Genomic DNA, 18,522 nt, shown 5'->3' with positions numbered 1-18,522 from the left:
CAGTGTCTTATGGAGATCAGAATTATTAGAAAGGCTTCTTTCTGGTCCCTGCTGTGTGATTTGGGGCTAGGCTCTAAATTTTTCTGGGCCTGACTCTTAAATTAAGTTGTAGGACAATCCTGGCCTGGAAGCTTTTCCCACTACAAGCCAAACCATGGCACAGGGAGAAAACAGTATCCACCATCCCCAGGACAGCAGTTCTTGGATGCCATGTCCCTCAAAGTTGCTACTGAAATTGGGCTTTCCAAAATGTCCTTTATACTAACCACTTGCCCTTCACAGAGTGTCTCACAGCAGTCCTATGGCGAGGGGGTACAGGATCCTGAGCTGTTGCCCCCATACCCAGAGGCAAGATCAGGCCCAGGTAGCAAAGGTCTGGGAGTAGTAGGACCCTGAGGCTCCAAGGCTTTCTAACAGGTCCTCTCCTCTCTTTGGATTCCTCTGGGCCTCTCGATAGAGGTGATGGTCACAATTTGGCTGTGCTTCTAACTTAAATATGGAGCAGTAGCAGGTGTGGGCCACTGCTGGGCAGGGCCTCTGAACATACCCAAAGGCCTCTGTTAATCATGTCTCTTTGATTTCAGCTGGACCCCCAGGCCCTGCAGGACAGAGACTGGCAGCGGACTGTCATCGCCATGAATGGGGTATGTTATCAGCAGGGCTCTATTATCATACACTTCCTGCAGAAGGTTAGGAGGCCTGATTCCTTCCAAAACAATCAGAAGGAAGCTAACTCTGAGCTCATATCTGAGAGAAAGTGTGGCTGAAAGAAGGAAAGGCGGGCTGGGGTTGTGGCTCAGCAGTAGAGCGCTCGCCTAGAACGTGAGAGGCCCTGGGTTTGATCCTCAGCACGACATAAAAACAAATAAACAAAGTAAAGGTATTGTGTCCAACTAAAAAATAAATTAAAAAAAAAAAAAGAAGAAGGAAAGGCCACTGCAGAGCAGAATAATTTTGCCCAGGAAGGAATCTTTTCCATTTGATAGCTAGAATACATGCAGTCAGAGCCCAGGTTCTGAGCATACTCCTGAAAGATCTCATGGTGCCACTCTTGACAAGTGGAGCCTCAACCCAGGGCCCTGGGATTTTTCCATAGCAACCGAGGTCCCTGGATAGTCTTCAGCTACCCCAGGAAGATTTGCATAGGTTGAGTATTTCTATCCCAAATGCTCCAGACAAGAAGCATTTCAAATTTGAATCTGTTTTGTTTTCCTGATTTTAAAATATTTGCATGTAATATCTTGGGGACAGGAGAAAAACCAACACAAAATGCATTTATATTTTCTACATCTTACACACATAGCCTAAAGGTAATTTTATGTATTTTGACCCACAAAACATGAGGTCAGGTGTAGAATTTTCCACTGTGGCATCATGTCAGTGCCCAAAAAAGTTTTTGGATTTTGAAGCATTTCAGATTTTCAGATGAGGTATGCTCAATCTATTAAGAAAACAAAAAACACCTAGGGCTTGGATATGGCTCAGTTTTAGCACTGCAAAAACAAAACCACACACCACAAAGGCCCTGGGCATATATGATAAAAGTGTTATATTAGTCTTTTACCTTTTTGTTGGTGCTAGGTATTGAAACTCTGATCTCACACATGTTAATGTGTTCTACCACTGAGCCACACCCCCAGTACTCACTATTTATTTCAATGAACCAGGGATTGAACCCAGGGTGCTCTACCACTGAGCTACATCCTCAGACATTTTTATTTTGAGACAGAGTCTTGCTAAATTGCTGAGGCTGGCAGTGAACCTGGCAGTCCTCTTGCCTGAAGCCTCCAGAGGTTCTGGGATTGCAGGCAAGTACCACCATGCCAAGCTCCATTCACTTATTTTTTAAAATTGTTCTTAAGAAAGAAAGAAAGGTTGGGCATGGTGCTGCACAACTATATACTCTCTGGAACTTGGGAGGCTGAAGCCTGAGAATCACAAGTTTGAGGTCAGCCTAGGTAATTTTAGCGAGGGAGAGGCCACTGCAGAGCAGAATCATTTTTCCCAGGAAAGAATCTTTTTCATTTGGTGGCTGGAACACATGCAGTCAGAGCCCAGGTTCTGAACATGCTGGGCTTAGCAAGACCTTGTCTCAGAAAAACAAATGGGGCTGGGGATGTGACTCTGTGGCTAAGTGCCCCTGGATTCAGTCTTCCATTAAAAAGAAAAAGAAGCAATGGGGATTTTAGGGAAAATTCTGGACAAGCCATTTCTTAAAACCATCCAAACTGTTTGTGGCTCTTGCTGAACTGGACCAGGTTCTTGCCTCAAGGATGGCCTCACCTCACCCTAGAACCTTGAGCTGCTTGCCCTGGGAGTACAAAGATTTGTTGAGACTCCCAGGGACCTCTGGCACCTCGGGCTCCAGGAACCAGAGAAGTAAGAGACCTATGCCCTTTCTTCCCATTGCAGATTGAAGTGAAACTTTCTGTCAAGTTCACAAGCAGGGAATTCAGCTTGAAGAGAATGCCGTCCCGCAAACAAACAGGGGTGTTTGGAGTCAAGATTGCCGTGGTCACCAAGTGAGTGGCATGGGTGTGGGCTCCTGCATCGAGAGTGTGTCTCTGAAATTCAGTTTCTGAAGGAAAGAGCAGGCATGGTTCTCTCGCCTCTATGCATGATTTCTCCACAGGGAGGCCTCCCAGGACCCTGGGAACATTCTGTATACTTAGCTACCTCCTGTGTTTACTGCAAAACTAGCCCAGGAATGTCCTTGTCTCCTTCCTTTGGAAGCAGTCTGCTGGCTCCTGCTAGACTCCAGGAACTGCCCAAGTGTGGATTTGCTTCCCTCGCTTGGAATTTGTCATGATCCCAGGTTCCTGTTGAATGATTGTAACCTCTACCCCTTTGTCACTAGTCAGTTGCCAGGACAGGCTTGTTTGTTAGTTTCAGGGCAATTCTCGGGGATACAGACCACTTCCTCCCAGATTTCATTCACTTCCCCAGGATGGAATCAGGCTGGGCCCTGACCTTACTGGCCAGGGCTTGTGTCATTCATTCCCCAGGCACTTATGTCTAAATACCATACCTGATAATGTCATAGGCCTGTAATCTCAGGGACTTGGGAGACCGAGGCAGGAGGGTTGCAAGTTTGAGGCCAGCCTCAGCAACTTATTAAGACTCTGTCTTAAAATTTAAAAAAATAATAATAAAAAGGGCTAAGGATGGAGCTCAATGGTTAAAGTGCCCATGGGGTGAATTCCCAGTATCAAAATATAAAATAAATAAATACCACTTCGATTCCTGTGGCACTTCTGGAAGGCTCTGGATGTGAGTAGACAAGAACTCTGCCCTCAGCTTAAACCACTCCCCCAACACAGGGGCCTGAAAGTGCTTATTTGAGAGCTGAGGATGGGGTTCTCTTTTCATGCTTAGAGCTTTTGGGGTGGTTTGGGAAAGAGATTTGGTGTGCCCCTAAATCCAGTTGCAAAACAAGACTGAAGTTAAGGCTGACTTCTGTCTTTGAAGTATTCTTGCTCCAGAGTCCTACATAGATGGAGATACTAGAATCATCTGTTTCTTAGAGTCAGAGGAGAAAAGCAGTCAGAATTACGAGATGCTTAGGCAACCCTGTGGAGTCATTCATTCAATAGATGCTTGTTGAGGGCTTGCCACGTGTAGGGCTCATCTCTCAAGGAGACATAGAGGGACCAGAGGATTCACTTCATATAGCAGTCAGTTGGCAGGATGGAGACCAGGTGTGATTGCCCATCTCAGATGATAAGACTGCTTTCCAGGACACCATAAGGTCACTTGTTATTATAAGGCCTGTGATCTTTTCTTTTAATGGTGTCATTTAAAAAAAAATTTTTTTTATTATTATTTATTTATTTTTATGTGGTACTGGGGATTGAACCCAGTGCCTCACACATGCTAGGCAAACACTTTACCACTGAGCCACAAGTCCAGCCCCAGGCCTGTGATCTTTTAATTGCACTTCCTATGGCCATCTTCACTTAGAAAAATCTCCTGGAGCTAGAGGTGTAGCTCAGTGGCAGAGCATTTCCCTATCATGTTTAAAGGCTCTGGGTTCAATCCCCAACATCACACACACACACACACACACACCACCCCCCAAAAAAGGAAGAAGGTAAGAAAGTCTCCTGACCTTCCCCCAAAATTACATATAACTTGCAAGTGTTCAGCTGCTTCATGCCCTTAGGAAATCCCAGTGATAACTGGAAGCTCATAAAGTGTAAGGAAAGCACACATAGGCTCTATGTGCAGTCCCAAACCTGGGCACCTTCCTCACCCCTGTTTCTGGGTAGGCTGATAGGTGACAGGGCTGCCTGGGCACTAAAGATATTTCCTCTTCCCTCACAGGAGAGAGAGGTCCAAAGTGCCCTACATCGTGCGCCAGTGTGTGGAGGAGATTGAACGCCGTGGCATGGAGGAGGTGGGCATCTACCGTGTGTCTGGAGTGGCCACAGACATCCAGGCGCTGAAGGCAGCCTTTGACGTCAGTGAGTGTCATCTGGGCAGCGTGGGATGGAAGTGTGACTGGACAACCTGTTGCCTGTCACATCATTCTCTGTACCTTTTCTTTATTTATTACTTCATTATTTACAAATATGAGACAAGCGAGACACAATGGCAGGTACCTATAGTTGAGGCAGGAGGATCACTTGAACCCAGGAGTTTGAGGCCAGCCTGGGCAACATAGGAACACCTTGACTTGAAAAGGGGGCCGGGAGAGAAAGAAGCAGCAACAGCCTATTCAATACCCATCCTAGACACACAGGTTGGACCAGGTGTTTCCATAGGAGTTAGATTGCTGCTATTGGAGTGGACAGGAGGTGATGAAGTTGCACAGTCAGTGTGGTATGACCATGGCCTGTTTAAGGATGCCATGGGATATGGATATGACCCAGCTCCTGCTGGTACTATGGTGTCTCCTCCTGTTTAACCACCCTCACATGCTACAAGGAAGGAAGAATTGCCCCAGTTGCCAGGCTAGAAAATTCATACCCCAGAGGGTCCTTGATCAGTATTCTCAAAGGAGAAATTACAGAAGACCTAGGACTCAACAGGACTCTGGCTACAGGCTCTCCACAGGGCACATACCGCTTATCCTGACTTGGAGCCCTTGAGGTACTAGCAGTTCCAGCTGGATCCTGCTGTGGTGCCAGTTCCCTCTCGGCAACCAGAGTGGACCTCACGTGTGGTGTGAAGACCAGTGGCCATCCAACCCCAAAGCAAGGCACCTATTTAAATACTAAAATGATTCAAGTAATCCCAGTGCCTCCTTATTAGTGGGAGATGCCAGTGCCTGGGTACATACAGGGCAGAGCGGCCTGATTCTTGCTCAGGTGCCATGTTCTCCACTGGCCTTGCTGCCTCTCCTGGCCAGGTGCATCTGGCTCCACCCCTGGGCTGCACCTTGCTGAACAGGGGAGCGTTCTGGGGATGTACTCACTTCCCTTGCAACCCTGCACAGAACCATGCAGATGCTGGGGAATAATAAGATGAACCACTCAAAAAGGAGGGACCTAGGCAGCATTCAGCATCGCAAGGACAGTTAGCCAAGATGGGGATTGCAGAAAACCTGACTCGGCATCCATGTGGAGGTTCTCCATTTCTCTGTTCTTTCTAGATAACAAGGATGTATCAGTGATGATGAGTGAAATGGATGTGAATGCCATCGCAGGCACGCTGAAGCTTTATTTCCGTGAGCTGCCTGAGCCCCTCTTCACTGATGAATTCTACCCCAACTTTGCTGAGGGCATTGGTAAGCACGGAAGGCCTCACAGGAGGCAGCTTCCCTTCCTGTCCACTGCCACCCTTGCAGGGGCCTGAGCTGTGCCTTTCTGCTATGATCCACGCTTCACCCTGACCAGAGAAATCTAACTGCATGGGCCTTTACCCATGCTGAGAGGGCCGCCTGCTGTCCCAATCCTTACAGTAAACTGAGAGGATGAAGCAGCTAGCACTGCCTTGAACATGCCACAGACTTTCCTTTCTTTAGACCAGGGTTGAATGTTGCTTCCCAGGCTAGGGAATACCCTACCCCTTTAACCCTGTTGTAGCCCAGTCAGGCAGAGGTTTCCAGCTCAGCCTTTACCCTAAGTCAACCTGGAGGGAGATATCCAAAGGGCAGGGACTAGCATCTAAGGCAGAGGCAGTCTCCACATGACCCCTAGAACGAGTATGCCTACCAGGGCCCGTTCAGCAAAGGACCTGGTCTCTCTGAACTGAAAGTGTCCCATATGTACAGGGCAATGAGAAAGCCTCCCAGGGTTTGGTGGGGCTGGGGCTATGCATCCCTCCTCATCCCCCACTCTACCCACTCATCCCCCATTCTTCCTAGAATGCTGTAGCAGCAGAAAATGGCCCCAAGGAAGCACTGCCCGTAAGCAGTTCCTCTAATGGTACCTCTTGATGCTGGTGCATAGGATACTGTTTGTCCCTTTGAGACAGAATGCATTTAGGATAACTCACACCCCCACATAGACACCCATCACAGCATCCTCACTGGGGGACTAGTGCTGTGTGAGTGAGGATGACAGCTGGCTTGGACTGTTGAGCACCTTTGAACACAGGCCCTGAGTATCCCATCTGACCAACCTTGAGAGAAGTGTCCGGGCCATGGTTATGACCCTGAGAAGTAATCCCTGCCCTACTGTATAGCTCTTTCAGATCCTGTTGCAAAGGAGAGCTGCATGCTCAATTTGCTGCTGTCCCTCCCAGAAGCCAACCTGCTGACATTCCTCTTCCTTCTAGACCACCTGAAAAGGTATCCCTGGGTCTTCTATAGGGGTCTAGTGTTCCAAGACCCCAGGAAGCAGGGTGGGAGTATCCCCTGGGACCAAAGGTCTTTTCTTGCCACCCCTGTTACTCACCCCCACTCCCCGGAGACTTCTTCCTTCTGTATCATGGCCTTCAATGAAAAGCAAGGTGCCTCAGCCACAGCCAGCAGTGTACTTGGACCCTGCAATCACCCAAATCATGTCCCAGATCTGGCCCAGCTGCCCTCTGGCCATGGGTGCTCTTTTCCTTAGGCCCCTCAGACCTAGAAGTCCTGGGGTGGAGTCTGCTTTTAGCACAATCAGGTTGAGGTCCCTCCCTCCCCAGATGATTGTGCTGTGGAACCAGCACAAGGCAGCAAGGGGTCTTGCCTGCTGCCATGTTCCCTGAGGGTTCTAGGACCCAACCCCTTTACCTCTCTATCAAAGATGGTGTCAAACAGCACCCTTTCTATGTCCTTCTACAGAGTGGCTGAAAAGGAGACCGTGAACAAGATGTCCCTGCACAACCTCGCTACAGTGTTTGGTCCTACACTGCTCCGGCCCTCAGAGAAAGAGAGCAAGCTCCCTGCCAACCCCAGCCAGCCCATTACCATGACTGACAGCTGGTCCTTGGAGGTCATGTCCCAGGTATGGGGAGATGAGCTCCAGCCCATGCCACCTGGCCTGACCAAGGTGGCCTCTAACTGTCCCACCATAAATTCTAGCAGCTACTCCCACCTCCATTGTATAGAGGTGATGACCAAGAGTCAGAGAGGGGGTCTTGCCTAAGCCCATATGGCTGAGAGGGGAAGGGAGAGTCTCAGCTGCTGTGTCTACTTCTGTACTGTGCTGGACTTCATAGAACCAAGCCCACCCCTGGTCCTCCTATTTTAAGACTCGACCTGAGTCTTAAAACAGTCCCACATCATATGGCATTAGGAACCTCATTCCAGGTATCTTGCTGTGAGGGGCTCATGTCACCTGAGCTGATCTTGTGGACTTGGGCCAAGAAATCTTCCTATCTGTAGCAGTGAGTGACCTTCTGAGCCACTTTCTTCTCCCTCCTCTTCTTGGGTAGGTCCAGGTGCTGTTGTACTTCCTGCAGCTGGAGGCCATACCTGCCCCAGACAGTAAGAGACAAAGCATCTTATTTTCCACTGAAGTCTAAAGGCCCAACATCATCTCAAGAAGCCAACAGAACAGCCTGGGAACCTGTGGTGAAACGGGCCATCTGAAGAATGGGAACCGAACCTTCATGAGGTGTAACTGGGCCATTCCCAAGAGCCAGGCCATCTGCCAAGAGACAGTACCCAAAGTAGAAGGCCAGGTGGCTGGCACAGATCCCCGTTGGTCTGCAAACACGTCTGGCCTTGGACTGTGGTTTTTCCGTGCCGCCACCAGAGGGCGCCCCAAGCCAGCACGTCTTGGCGTGCAAGCCTGGCTCCAGGGAGAGAAGGCGGAGTGGTTTTTATGAACTTAATTTATCAGAGTTTAAAAGATTTCTACTGGATCACTTGTCAAGATGCACCCTCTCCAGGGAGAAGGGAACACCACCAGATTCCTTCATTATTGTGTCTTGAATAAACACTGCTGCTGCTTTATACTGTGGGGGCCACAGCCCTGTCCCTGTATGGGTAGGGGCATTTCGATTTCCCTAACTTAGACTCCATTTGTAACAGGACTTGAGAAGCTAATTCAACACTGTGTAGTGTCATGCCTCCATTCACTCCTTGCTGCTTTTTCTTTGTAGAAGGATTTCTGTCCAGAAATGGGTCAGCTTTCTGCTCTTTCCTGTTGCTTTATTTTTTGCTATTTGTGCATTCCTCTGAAGGCAGTCCACCTGCAGCCATGAAATGTGCAGGGACCAGACACTGGGGGAGGGAGGTCCAGGCCACACACCTTATGATTCCTTCTCCAGGGAGAGTGACCATGCCTACCTATCCTGACTGCCCACCTGGCTCTCACTCTCCTTTTCCGTTTAAAGGGGCCCTGATTTCTCTGGCTTCACTGTCTGCACTCTCAACCTCTACACAGATGGCTTCATTTCCTGGCTCAACTGAACAGACTCAGTTAACTTTTGTAAAAATTTCTTCTCGGCAGCAGCAGCTGGCTGGTAGCTTGTTTTAAAACTTTGATCCAAAATAGCTTTTTGATACTTGAATATTTTTAAGTTTTATACATAGTTTCTAATTTTTTTCCTACCAGATTCAGATACCTAATAAGATATTAGAATGTACTCCGTGGACAGTCTGTGTCCCGGCAGCATTTTGTCTTCCTCTAAGCTCTAGTTCCATTTTCTTATTCTGACATCTCAAGCATATCAGGATATGATGGGTTAGGAAAAGGCCAAGCATGGGATGGGGGTTCCCATCCCAAAGTAGGTGGGAGGAAAGGCCTGCCTGCTGCACTCCCTCCCCATGTTCCCTGCATCTTTGCAGAAGGAGCCTGAACAGCTCTCTAACTCTCCATGAGCATCAGGCTTAGAGAAAAGAGAATCGGGGAGGCCATGAACTTGTTTGAAGAAGGTAAACCCATGAACAGTTTGTATCACTTTTTTAAAAAGTGGGGCTGAAAGGAAACAGAGGTCCAGTTTCCATGCTGCTCTTGCAGGAGGAGGGGATGCTGCTAATCAGAGGAGGGAAATGGCATGACTCAGGAAAATGTCTGTTGGTTGTCACAAGAGGACATTAATACCAGTAGGACACTGTCCCATAACCCTTCCCACATCTGGGGAGGGGAAAGGTGTTGATGAGCAAATCCTGCCAAGTCCACTACATGAGGGAGACCCCTGACACCAGGGGTGATGCGTCTCCTACTGTTTCCTCTGCTTCTGAACCTGCCAAAGCAGAGGGCAGAAAACAAAGTCACTTAAAGTTTCTCGTCTATACAATGTTTAGTTATGCTTTTTTTTTTTTTTTTCTCAGAGAGAGTAGAGCCACCTTCCCGGGTGGTGTGGACAAAATCAGCCTCTGTCTCAGCACATTTCTGGACCCAGTGGGCTCCTCTGACCGGGCTGCCCATCCCCATCCCTCTCAGCTATCCTCCAGCCCTGCAAGGGAGACAGGTTTTGCTTAAAAAAAAGCCAAACCCAGCCCTTGTGTCTACCTACTCCCTCTGGTGTCTCATGATTTGCATCTGTCGCCTTGAAACTGGAAAGCAATATATCGTCTGTGCCAATTCTCTTTCCTTCACCGGATTCCTTCCTCTTTATACTTTTTATTTATATAGGATGTGTGCTGTTTAACAATGGAATGACCACTCTTTCTCGTGTAGTTGTAAAAGTGCTCCCCCACGGCCAGGCCACAAGAGCAGTGGTGGTTTGGGAGCCGGAACTGCCTCCATTACTCTATCTCATGCCTCACAGGCCTGTGGGCTGGCTGGCTAAGCCAGTGTGGGGCTGGAAAAAAATATGGTGTTCCCCAGGAGTCAGGGGATTTGGCCTTCCCCCTACAAAGCAAGCAAAGGCCCAGAGCCCAATGCAACTGTCCACAAGGTATGGCTGCAGGTCTCTAAAGCAAAAAGTGATGCTTTCTTGCCTCAGGGCCTGGGTCCTGGGAGCAGGTAGCTTGGCTTCCTGTCTGTAGCCTGGCCTTCTCCCTGCTGAGTGGCTGGTCTCCTGGCAGCTGTGATCCTGCTTTTGAGCTCAGCCATCTGTATGCCACTGTGGGGGGAAAGGATTGCTGACACTTTCATTAAAGTTACCTGAGACTACTCGAATTAGTGGTGTTTTCCAGATTTAAAACAACAACAACAACAATTGGTGCCTCTGGGAGAAATCCCTGAGCTTCTGGCCTGGGGGTTGGGGAGTACAGCAGAGCTTCCTGGCAGGTGCAGAGGAGGGTTGAGTGTATGGAGGCCCCACTGTTGGGGAGGCCACCAATATGGGAGGAGGTCAGCACTCCCTGCTGTGGGAAAGCCAGGCCTGATGGGGTTTGAGCACTCACCAGCAGGCATAGCCAGACAGTCTTAGGACACAAGGAGCAGCAACCATGACCCTGCAAACATGGGACTGTGGTTTGGGCAGGGACCATGCTGTTGGCTGAGGGGAGGAAGAGAAGCCACTTGGGAGAAGTAGTCACGACCCTGCAAGTGAAACAAATGGCTGACTGGGCAGCTGGTTAGTGCTCCTTTGTCATACTGGGTCCAGGAAGAGGGAGGGCTCTAGTCTCACACAGCCTGGGCCCTGGCGTGAACTCCTCAGCTGCAGTGGTTTCTGCTGGGACTGCAGTGGTAGTGCTGGCAGGCCTGGCCTTTCTATTGCCTACAAATAGGACATGGTCACCTCCAGCCTTGCTCTCCCAAAGCCTGCCCAGAGAAGTTGGACCCAGGGTGGAAACAGGCATGCAGCATGGGTTCTATCATGATTGTGGCTGGGTCACATCCACTCTGCCGTCTGGTTCCCCTCAGGACAGAGCCTACATTAGATCACCCTGAGGTTCCCCAGGCAAGAGCAACTCACCTGGCAAAGACTACAGATGGCCAAGGAGAGAGCTGAAGGGTGGGTGAGCCCCGAGTCTTCTCAGCCTCCCCATCTCCTCCTCAGCTGTGTAGTTAGCTCTTTTGGAAGGCTAGAGAGGGATGTTACATGGTCTCCTGCCTGCAGTGCATGCAGCATTACCATCACTGACGATGGAAGGTTGTAGAAGTGTCCTGGGGAGAGACTGGTCACCCTTCACTGGCCCACTGGTGATCTGGCAGAGGTCATACTGAAGGCTGGACAAAGCTGTACCTCCACACTTGGGTGCTCCAAAATTTCAGCAATGCTGTCCCCACCCCACAAGCATAAGGGTTGATATTGGGCCAACACTCACTGATAAAGCTGCATATACATTAGGCCGTTCTGCCCAACCTGATGTCTGTTCACCAGAAAGGGCTGCCACTGAGCACCTCACTGAGTACCTAGCCCCTAAAGGGTTACAGTTCATACCTCTTCCCTACCTGCCTGGTCCTGTTTGAAAACACAGTCTATGGCTATAACACCCTAAATGTGCCCTATCTCCTCAGAAAACACACACATGCACAAAACCTTTCTGTGCCTCTCACCAGAAGCTGAGAGTGGGAGCCAGGTCTAGCCAAGCACAGGCCAGTGGCATGGCCTAGGAAGTAGGACCATTCACTGCTTCCTCAACTCTGAGGTCATGAACACCTCGAAGAGCTCTCAAGTCCTCATAATCCAGTCTGTTTACTTGATAGATGGGGAAACCATGGCCCTCAAAGAACCCAACCCTATTCGGCATCCCAGAGTTAGTCCATGAAGAGACTGGGATCTCTGTCTTCACACTCCTTGACCTCAAGCTTGCCACCTTTCTGCTTGAGCAGATCATATGGGGTCAGACTTCGATCACCAGCCCTGGCCTGGATGTGACTATGCTGATGTGGGTGGGCCCAGGCCAATGGGCTAAGAATCCTGGCAGCGTGCCCTATCTGAATAAAGGGAAGGCAGGATTTCATATAGAAATCTTAGGATTTTTATACCCACCCATAAAAGAAAGCTTTGCTTGCTTTTAAAGGAAGCATTTATAGTCTAATAATGGGAAGTCCCAAATACTTCTGGAAAGATAAACATTTGAGAAATGGGAGGGGGGTGACAGCCCTTGAAGAGGCCCAAATAGCTTTCTCTGGAGCAGTGGCCACAGGTCAGTGGGCAGAACTGGGACTGGAAAAGGTTCACTCCCAGAAGAGGGAGAACTGTCAGATCCGGGATCGAGGGTATTGGAGCCCAGTTGTCCTAACTGGAATGAGAGAGCTGCCAAGAGATGGGTCAGCTACCAGGCAGAACCCTGCATCACCCCAGTTCTTACTAAAAGACCAGCCAGTGATATGACAGAGATAAGCATGCACTTAAACGGATTCCTGGAAGACAGGTCCTTATTCAATCTCTCAAATATGACCAGATTAAAAAGGGGACCAGCTGTTTGAGGTTAAAATGGTGCCAAGATCCCTAGACCCTGCAGCTGGATCAGTGTCACATGGCAATGAATTCCAACAAAGGCTTTCTCTGGCCACTTCTGCAACTACAGCAGAGGGGCCTTCAGTTCTCCTGAGGACACAGTCCACATACCAACAATTTTCCCATTCCTCTCCCATGGACAGAAGTGGGCAGGAACTGGGTAGGGCCTGACCAGAAACATTCCCAGAGCTTTCAGTCACTGTCAAAACAGGAGTCCCACAATAAGGTCGTGTGTATTCAAGTGTGATTCTCATCGAAAGAAGGGACCTGGGAATGGAGCCAAAACAAGTTCAGGTCCCCAAGTAGCTGTTGGTTGGTTCAGCAGCCACCAGAAGAGGTTCCAGGATGATGGATACAAGAGAGCCTGAGCCACCCAGATGCATTGCTCCCCTAGAGGCTCAAATTACCATGGACAGGTAGACCTCCAAACCCCACAGCACAGCTCCAGGGGGCAGACATGAGAGATCCAAAGTCATTGGGGGGAGGGGAGGGCATGTGCTACAACTGCTCATTTTGAAAGAGCTGCAATTAAAATTAGATGACACCGTGCTGCCTTACTGGGGTCGACTAGCCCCCTCCCCAGGTTTCACTCTCCTGACTCCCATCCATGGCCACCCAGCACCCCACTGAGCCTAACCTCTCACTGCTGCTTCTGGGCTCCAGAACAAAAGGGGGCTAACTGAAGGAGAAAACAATGTGGAGAGGGGGAATTACTGCCTGCTCTACTTTTTGAAAACAAAATTTTAAATGTTAAAGGGGGAATAACAGAGGTTATTTGGAACAAGCTAAAGAATCTAAGATCTTTGTGTTCTGTTAGATAAACATTCCGGAGCTGGGTTTCTCACACCAGACTCTTTCAGCTGCTGAGGGCTAAGGAAAGGCTGCTGAAACTCCCAGCTATGGGTGAACACTGCAGGAGCCCCGTCCACCCTGGGGAGGCTGACCTGTTTGAGCTTACACTCTCCCAGGTCAACTCCTCAAAACCCACCTCCTAGCAGGGTCACCTCAGTTATGGGATTACACCAGTTCCCTTTAGGTCTGGCTGGCATTGCTCATACCCTCCCCAGGCTCCTTCCTGCCCACTGGTGTTTTTAGGCTCCATCTCTCCAAAGCTGTTGGAGACTGAACTGTGTATCCTTCCCTTCCCCAATTAATATGTTAAAGCCCTCACCCTCAAATTAACTATATTTGGAGACAGGTCTCTAAGAAGTTAATTTAGGTTAAGTGAGGTCATAAAGGTGGAGCCCTGATCCAATAGGATTAATGTTCCTATAGATAGCGGAGTAGACACCCCAAGATCTCACTCTCTCTGCAGGTGAACAGAGAAATAACCATGTGAGGACACAGCAAGAAGACATCTATAAGATCTTGGGCTTCTGGTCTCTTAACCGGAAAGGAAATAAATATCTGCATTGTAAGCTAGAATATGGTATTTGTTATGACTTCCAAAGCTAATAAAATGGCTTTCGGTTGTATGGAGTGGGAGGTGCACTGGGGATTGAAACCAAGGTGCTCTACCACTGAGCTATGTCCCCAGCCCTATTTTTTCTTTCAGACAAAGGCCTCCCTAAATTGCCCAGACTGGCTTTAAATTTATGATCCTCCTGCTTCAGCCCCCTGAGTAGCTGGGATTACAGATGTGTGCCACCAGGCTCAGCCTCTGCCATTGTTCTTAACCCAACACACACAAGCAGCTCTGGACCCTGAGTCCTTCCCCCTCCCTTTCCCTACTGTTCCATGTTCATGACACTCTTAGAGGGCAGGGGCTGTCACCTCCCTCAGCCAGAGCTACATCAGCCAAGACTCTGGGAATACATCCCATATGACCTCCTCCTCCTAAGGTCAGCACAAATCACTTCCAATTCAAGGTCACCTTGAAGCTCCTAACTGCAGTCACTGTGCAGCCATGAAATAGGAAGGAACATTCATGCTGTGACCCACAAATTTGCTTGTTTCACTGTGGAAGTTTACCTTAGGATGCTCTTAGGATGCCCACAGGCCTAGAGCAGTCTTTTCCCCAACCTCCTCCACTACTCCATCTGGAGACACTCTCCCCTCAGAGTTCTGAGGTTTTTACCTCAGTGGATGCCCTGTACTTCCCAGGCAAAGTAGTTGAGAAGCAGCGGTGCCTGAAAGGCTTGACCGAGCTGACCCCCCAAGTAGAAGGGGATTCATGGGACAATGTAGATTTCTTTTTCCCCCCAATACATTTATTGTTGTTGTTTGTTGTTTGTTTTGGTACCAGGGATTAAATCCAGGGGTGCTCTGACACTAATAAGCCACATCCTTAGTCATTTTTATTTATATTTATTTATTTATTTTTTAAAGAGAGAGCGAGAGAGGAGAGAGAGAGAGAGAGAGAGAGAGAGAGAATTTTTAATATTTATTTTTTAGTTCTCGGCGGACACAACATCTTTGTTTGTATGTGGTGCTGAGGATCGAACCCGGGCCGCAAGCGTGCCAGGCGAGCACGCTACCGCTTGAGCCACATCCCCAGCCCGAGCATGCCCTCTTTTGCCACTTCTATTCAACATGGTACTGATCATTCTAGCCTAAACAATTATGTCAAAAAATAAAATAAATATATAAATAAAGTCATCCAAATCAGAAAAGAACTATTTCTTTCTTTCTTTTTTTTTTTTAGAGAGAGAAAGAGAGAGAGAGAGAGAATTTTTAAAAATATTTATTTATTTATTTATTTTAGTTTTCATCGGACGCAACATCTTTGTTTGTATGTGGTGCTGAGGATCGAACCCGGGCCGCACGCATGCCAGGCGAGCGCGCTACCGCTTGAGCCACATCCCCAGCCCCTGATGTTTTTTATTGTAATAAAATACACATAAAACTTACCACTTTAACCTTTTTGCAGGGAGAAGGGAGCTGTGGATTGAACCCTGGGCTTTGCACATACTAGACAAGTGTTCTACCACCAATTGGCAGCCTCAGCTCTATCTTAACCATTTCTAAATACATAGTTCAGTGGTATTAAATATAATCATTATGCTATACAACCATTACCACCATACATCCCTGGAACTCTTTCACCTTGTGAAACTGGAACTCTATCCCCATGTTAAATAAAATTATAAGAGGCCATGCATGCATTTGGACTGAGTTCCTACACTAAGCCCAATAGATCAAACCAAAATGGAGTCACCCATGCTAAGGTTCCATGTCACCCAGTCAAAACTAAGTTGTTTATGTGATCTTCTGATAAGTCCTGAGAATGAGAGATTATATGTAAACCTCCAAGCAAGCCAGTTTTGCTAGTATTTAAAAAAAGAAAAAAAGTCAGGCTGGAGATGTAGTTCAGTGGTAGGTAGAATGTGTGCTTTGCATGTGCAAGGCCCTGGATTTAATCCCAAGCACTGATAAAAGTGGGGGCGAGTCCCTTTTACTTTATTCCTTACAAAGAAAATATTTTTGAAAGAATCCATCCACTTTTGGTGGGTGGTGCTGGGGACAGACTGCATTGCTCATGCCAACTATTATATGCTCTATCACTAAGCTAGATCCCCAGCCCCTCCAATCTTTTTGTTCTTTGTTTCTGCTTTCTTTCTTTTTCTTTTCTTTTCTTTTTTTTTTTTTTTTTTTTGGTACCAGGATTGAACTCTGAGACACTCAACCACTGAGCCACATCCCCTGCCCTATTTTGTATTTTATTTAGAGACAGGGTCTCACTAATTTGTTTAGCACCTCGCCTTTGCTGAGGCTGGGAGCAAAGAGAAAGGAAGAGGAAAGAATAAACATCCACCATCTCCTTGGAGGGCACACCCAAAATGACCTGCTGACCTCCTGCTAGGTCCACCTAATATAGATTCTGCCTCCGTCAAATAGTACCAACCTGGGAACCAATCCTTTAAACACTGGCCTTTGGGGGACATTCAAGATTCAAACTCTTTAACACTTAGCTACAAATTGAGGTTCCACAACCCCTTCTTAGATTGGGTAACTGGCTAGATTGTATCATAGAATTCATGAAAACACTTGCCATGGATGATGATGATGATGATGAAGAATCCTTTATTATAAAGGAACTCAGGAACAGACAGATGGAAGAGATACACAGGGTAGGGCCTCAGAGGGTAGTTCAGAGCTTCCATGCTCTCTTGGGGTGAGCTAACTCACAAGTATTTAGCAAGCCAGAGCATCTCACAACCCACCTTTTCGGAATTTTTATGGAGGCTTTATTCTGAAGCATGATTGGTTTAGTTATTAGCCTCTGATAATCAGTTCAACCTTTAGCCCTCTGCTCTTCCTGGAGGTCTAAGAGTGGTGCTGGAAGTTCCAACACTCTAAGCATAGTTGAGTCCTGTGGCATCCAGCCCATCTTGAGCTATCAAGGAGTTCCTGGTCATCTCATTAGCATAATGGTATCACTTTTGAAGGATATCACTTTTGAAGATTTAAAGGGTAAATTCAGAACTGTGGACCAGGAATAGGGATGAAGACCAAAATATGAAATTCTTATTATATGTCATAAAATCATACTAGTACTGGGTGGAATAGAATTAGAAGGCTGGAAAAAGTTTATTCCTTTCTATAGATGAGGGTCTGAACCTTAAGAAAGGAGAAAAGGAATTTCCTAACCTCATGCCTGGTCCAGTCTTCAGGTAGACAGACAGTAAATCCATCATTACAGGACATTAGCTGTGTATTTGCTGTGTGCAAAGTGTTTTAAAGAGAAGCACGGATGGCTGGGTTTGTGGCTCAGTGGTAGAGTACTTGCTAAGCATCAGTTTGATTCTCAGCACCACATAAAATAAATGAATAAAATAAAGGTACATCAAACATCAAAAAAATATTTAAACAAAGAGAAGCATGGTGTGCAGGGGACACATCAATAGAGTGAGGACCTATTAGTTAGTCCCCCAACATTCCTGACAGGTCTAGGATCATAACCATTGTTCATAGGAAGAACTGGAGGCACAGATAAGTCAAGGAACATACTCACTGTCCCAGTGGGAATTTGAATTAAGTTTTGGGGAATCATGAAACTGGCACATGGGAAGCACTGGCTATTTCCTTATCTCTGGCTTTCGTTTGCTTAACTGTGAAATGATAGAGTCTGAAGATCTCTGATCTCTTTTGGCCATGAGGTGGATAGATGCGCTAACCTGAATAATTTTCTTTTCTTCTTTTTTTTTTTTTGGGGGGGGGGCGGGAGGGTCAGGGTGAAAACCAGGGATTGAACTCAGGGGCACTGAGCCACATCCCCACCCTATTTTGTATTTTATTTAGAGACAGGGTCTCACTGAGTTGCTAGTGGCTCACTTTTGCTGAGGCTGGCTTTGAACTGGAGATCCTCCTGCCTCAGCCTTCTGAGCTTCTAGGATTCAGGCATGTGCCACCAGGCACAGTTTGATTTTCTTTTCTGTTCTTCCTCTGTGTAGGTTTGCAGCCTGCTGGACATCTCAAGGAGCCTCCCACGTTTCAAGTCACAATTATCAGGTGTGTGGGGTATCCAGGTATCGCTGTAGAAGGTAAACAGCTTGTCTATGTTTGCAGAAACATCCTCTCTTGGCTGACAGATGCACATTTCCTAAGACTTAGAGCTAATCTGGCTCTAAGAGAAGTGAGTCAAGAATACCAAGCCCCATGTCCTGGCAGTCAGAGCTGATCACTTTCTAATAGTTGAGAGCAGTTGTTTTCAGATTAAAACTTGGCCTGCAGCCCCGCTGGTTCTGGCTCCTTTAGCTGTGATACAGATGGAGGCAGCTGGGCCCAAGAAGGGCAGTCAGTGATCAGGATGGACTTCAGGCTGTGGTGCTCAGAATCAGTTTAACAGGTCGTTGAGAAACCAGAGGCACTGAGCTCATGGGGGCCCCAGGTTGCAAAGCTTGGCCC

General features: G+C 47.8%; 1 protein-coding gene across 1 annotated transcript in view; it reads left to right on the top strand.

The window, feature by feature from the left end:
• The window catches only part of BCR (BCR activator of RhoGEF and GTPase), a 142,742-nt gene extending 132,306 nt beyond the window's left edge, over positions 1–10,436 (top strand). The window contains exons 17-23 of the mRNA XM_081283966.1: positions 585–644; positions 2,413–2,522; positions 4,324–4,463; positions 5,594–5,728; positions 6,628–6,733; positions 7,211–7,373; positions 7,804–10,436. Coding sequence (XP_081140092.1) covers positions 585–644; positions 2,413–2,522; positions 4,324–4,463; positions 5,594–5,728; positions 6,628–6,733; positions 7,211–7,373; positions 7,804–7,893 — 804 coding nt within the window. The 3' untranslated portion in view covers positions 7,894–10,436. The remainder of the gene's footprint in view (positions 1–584; positions 645–2,412; positions 2,523–4,323; positions 4,464–5,593; positions 5,729–6,627; positions 6,734–7,210; positions 7,374–7,803) is intronic.
• The last annotated feature ends 8,086 nt before the right edge of the window (positions 10,437–18,522 follow it).

Source organism: Spermophilus citellus (genome assembly GCF_964194105.1).
Source record: "Spermophilus citellus genome assembly, chromosome: 3".
NCBI classification, from domain to species: domain Eukaryota; kingdom Metazoa; phylum Chordata; class Mammalia; order Rodentia; family Sciuridae; genus Spermophilus; species Spermophilus citellus.
The sequence above is the reverse complement of the archived record's forward strand: the minus strand, read 5'-3'. Positions and strand labels throughout refer to the sequence as shown.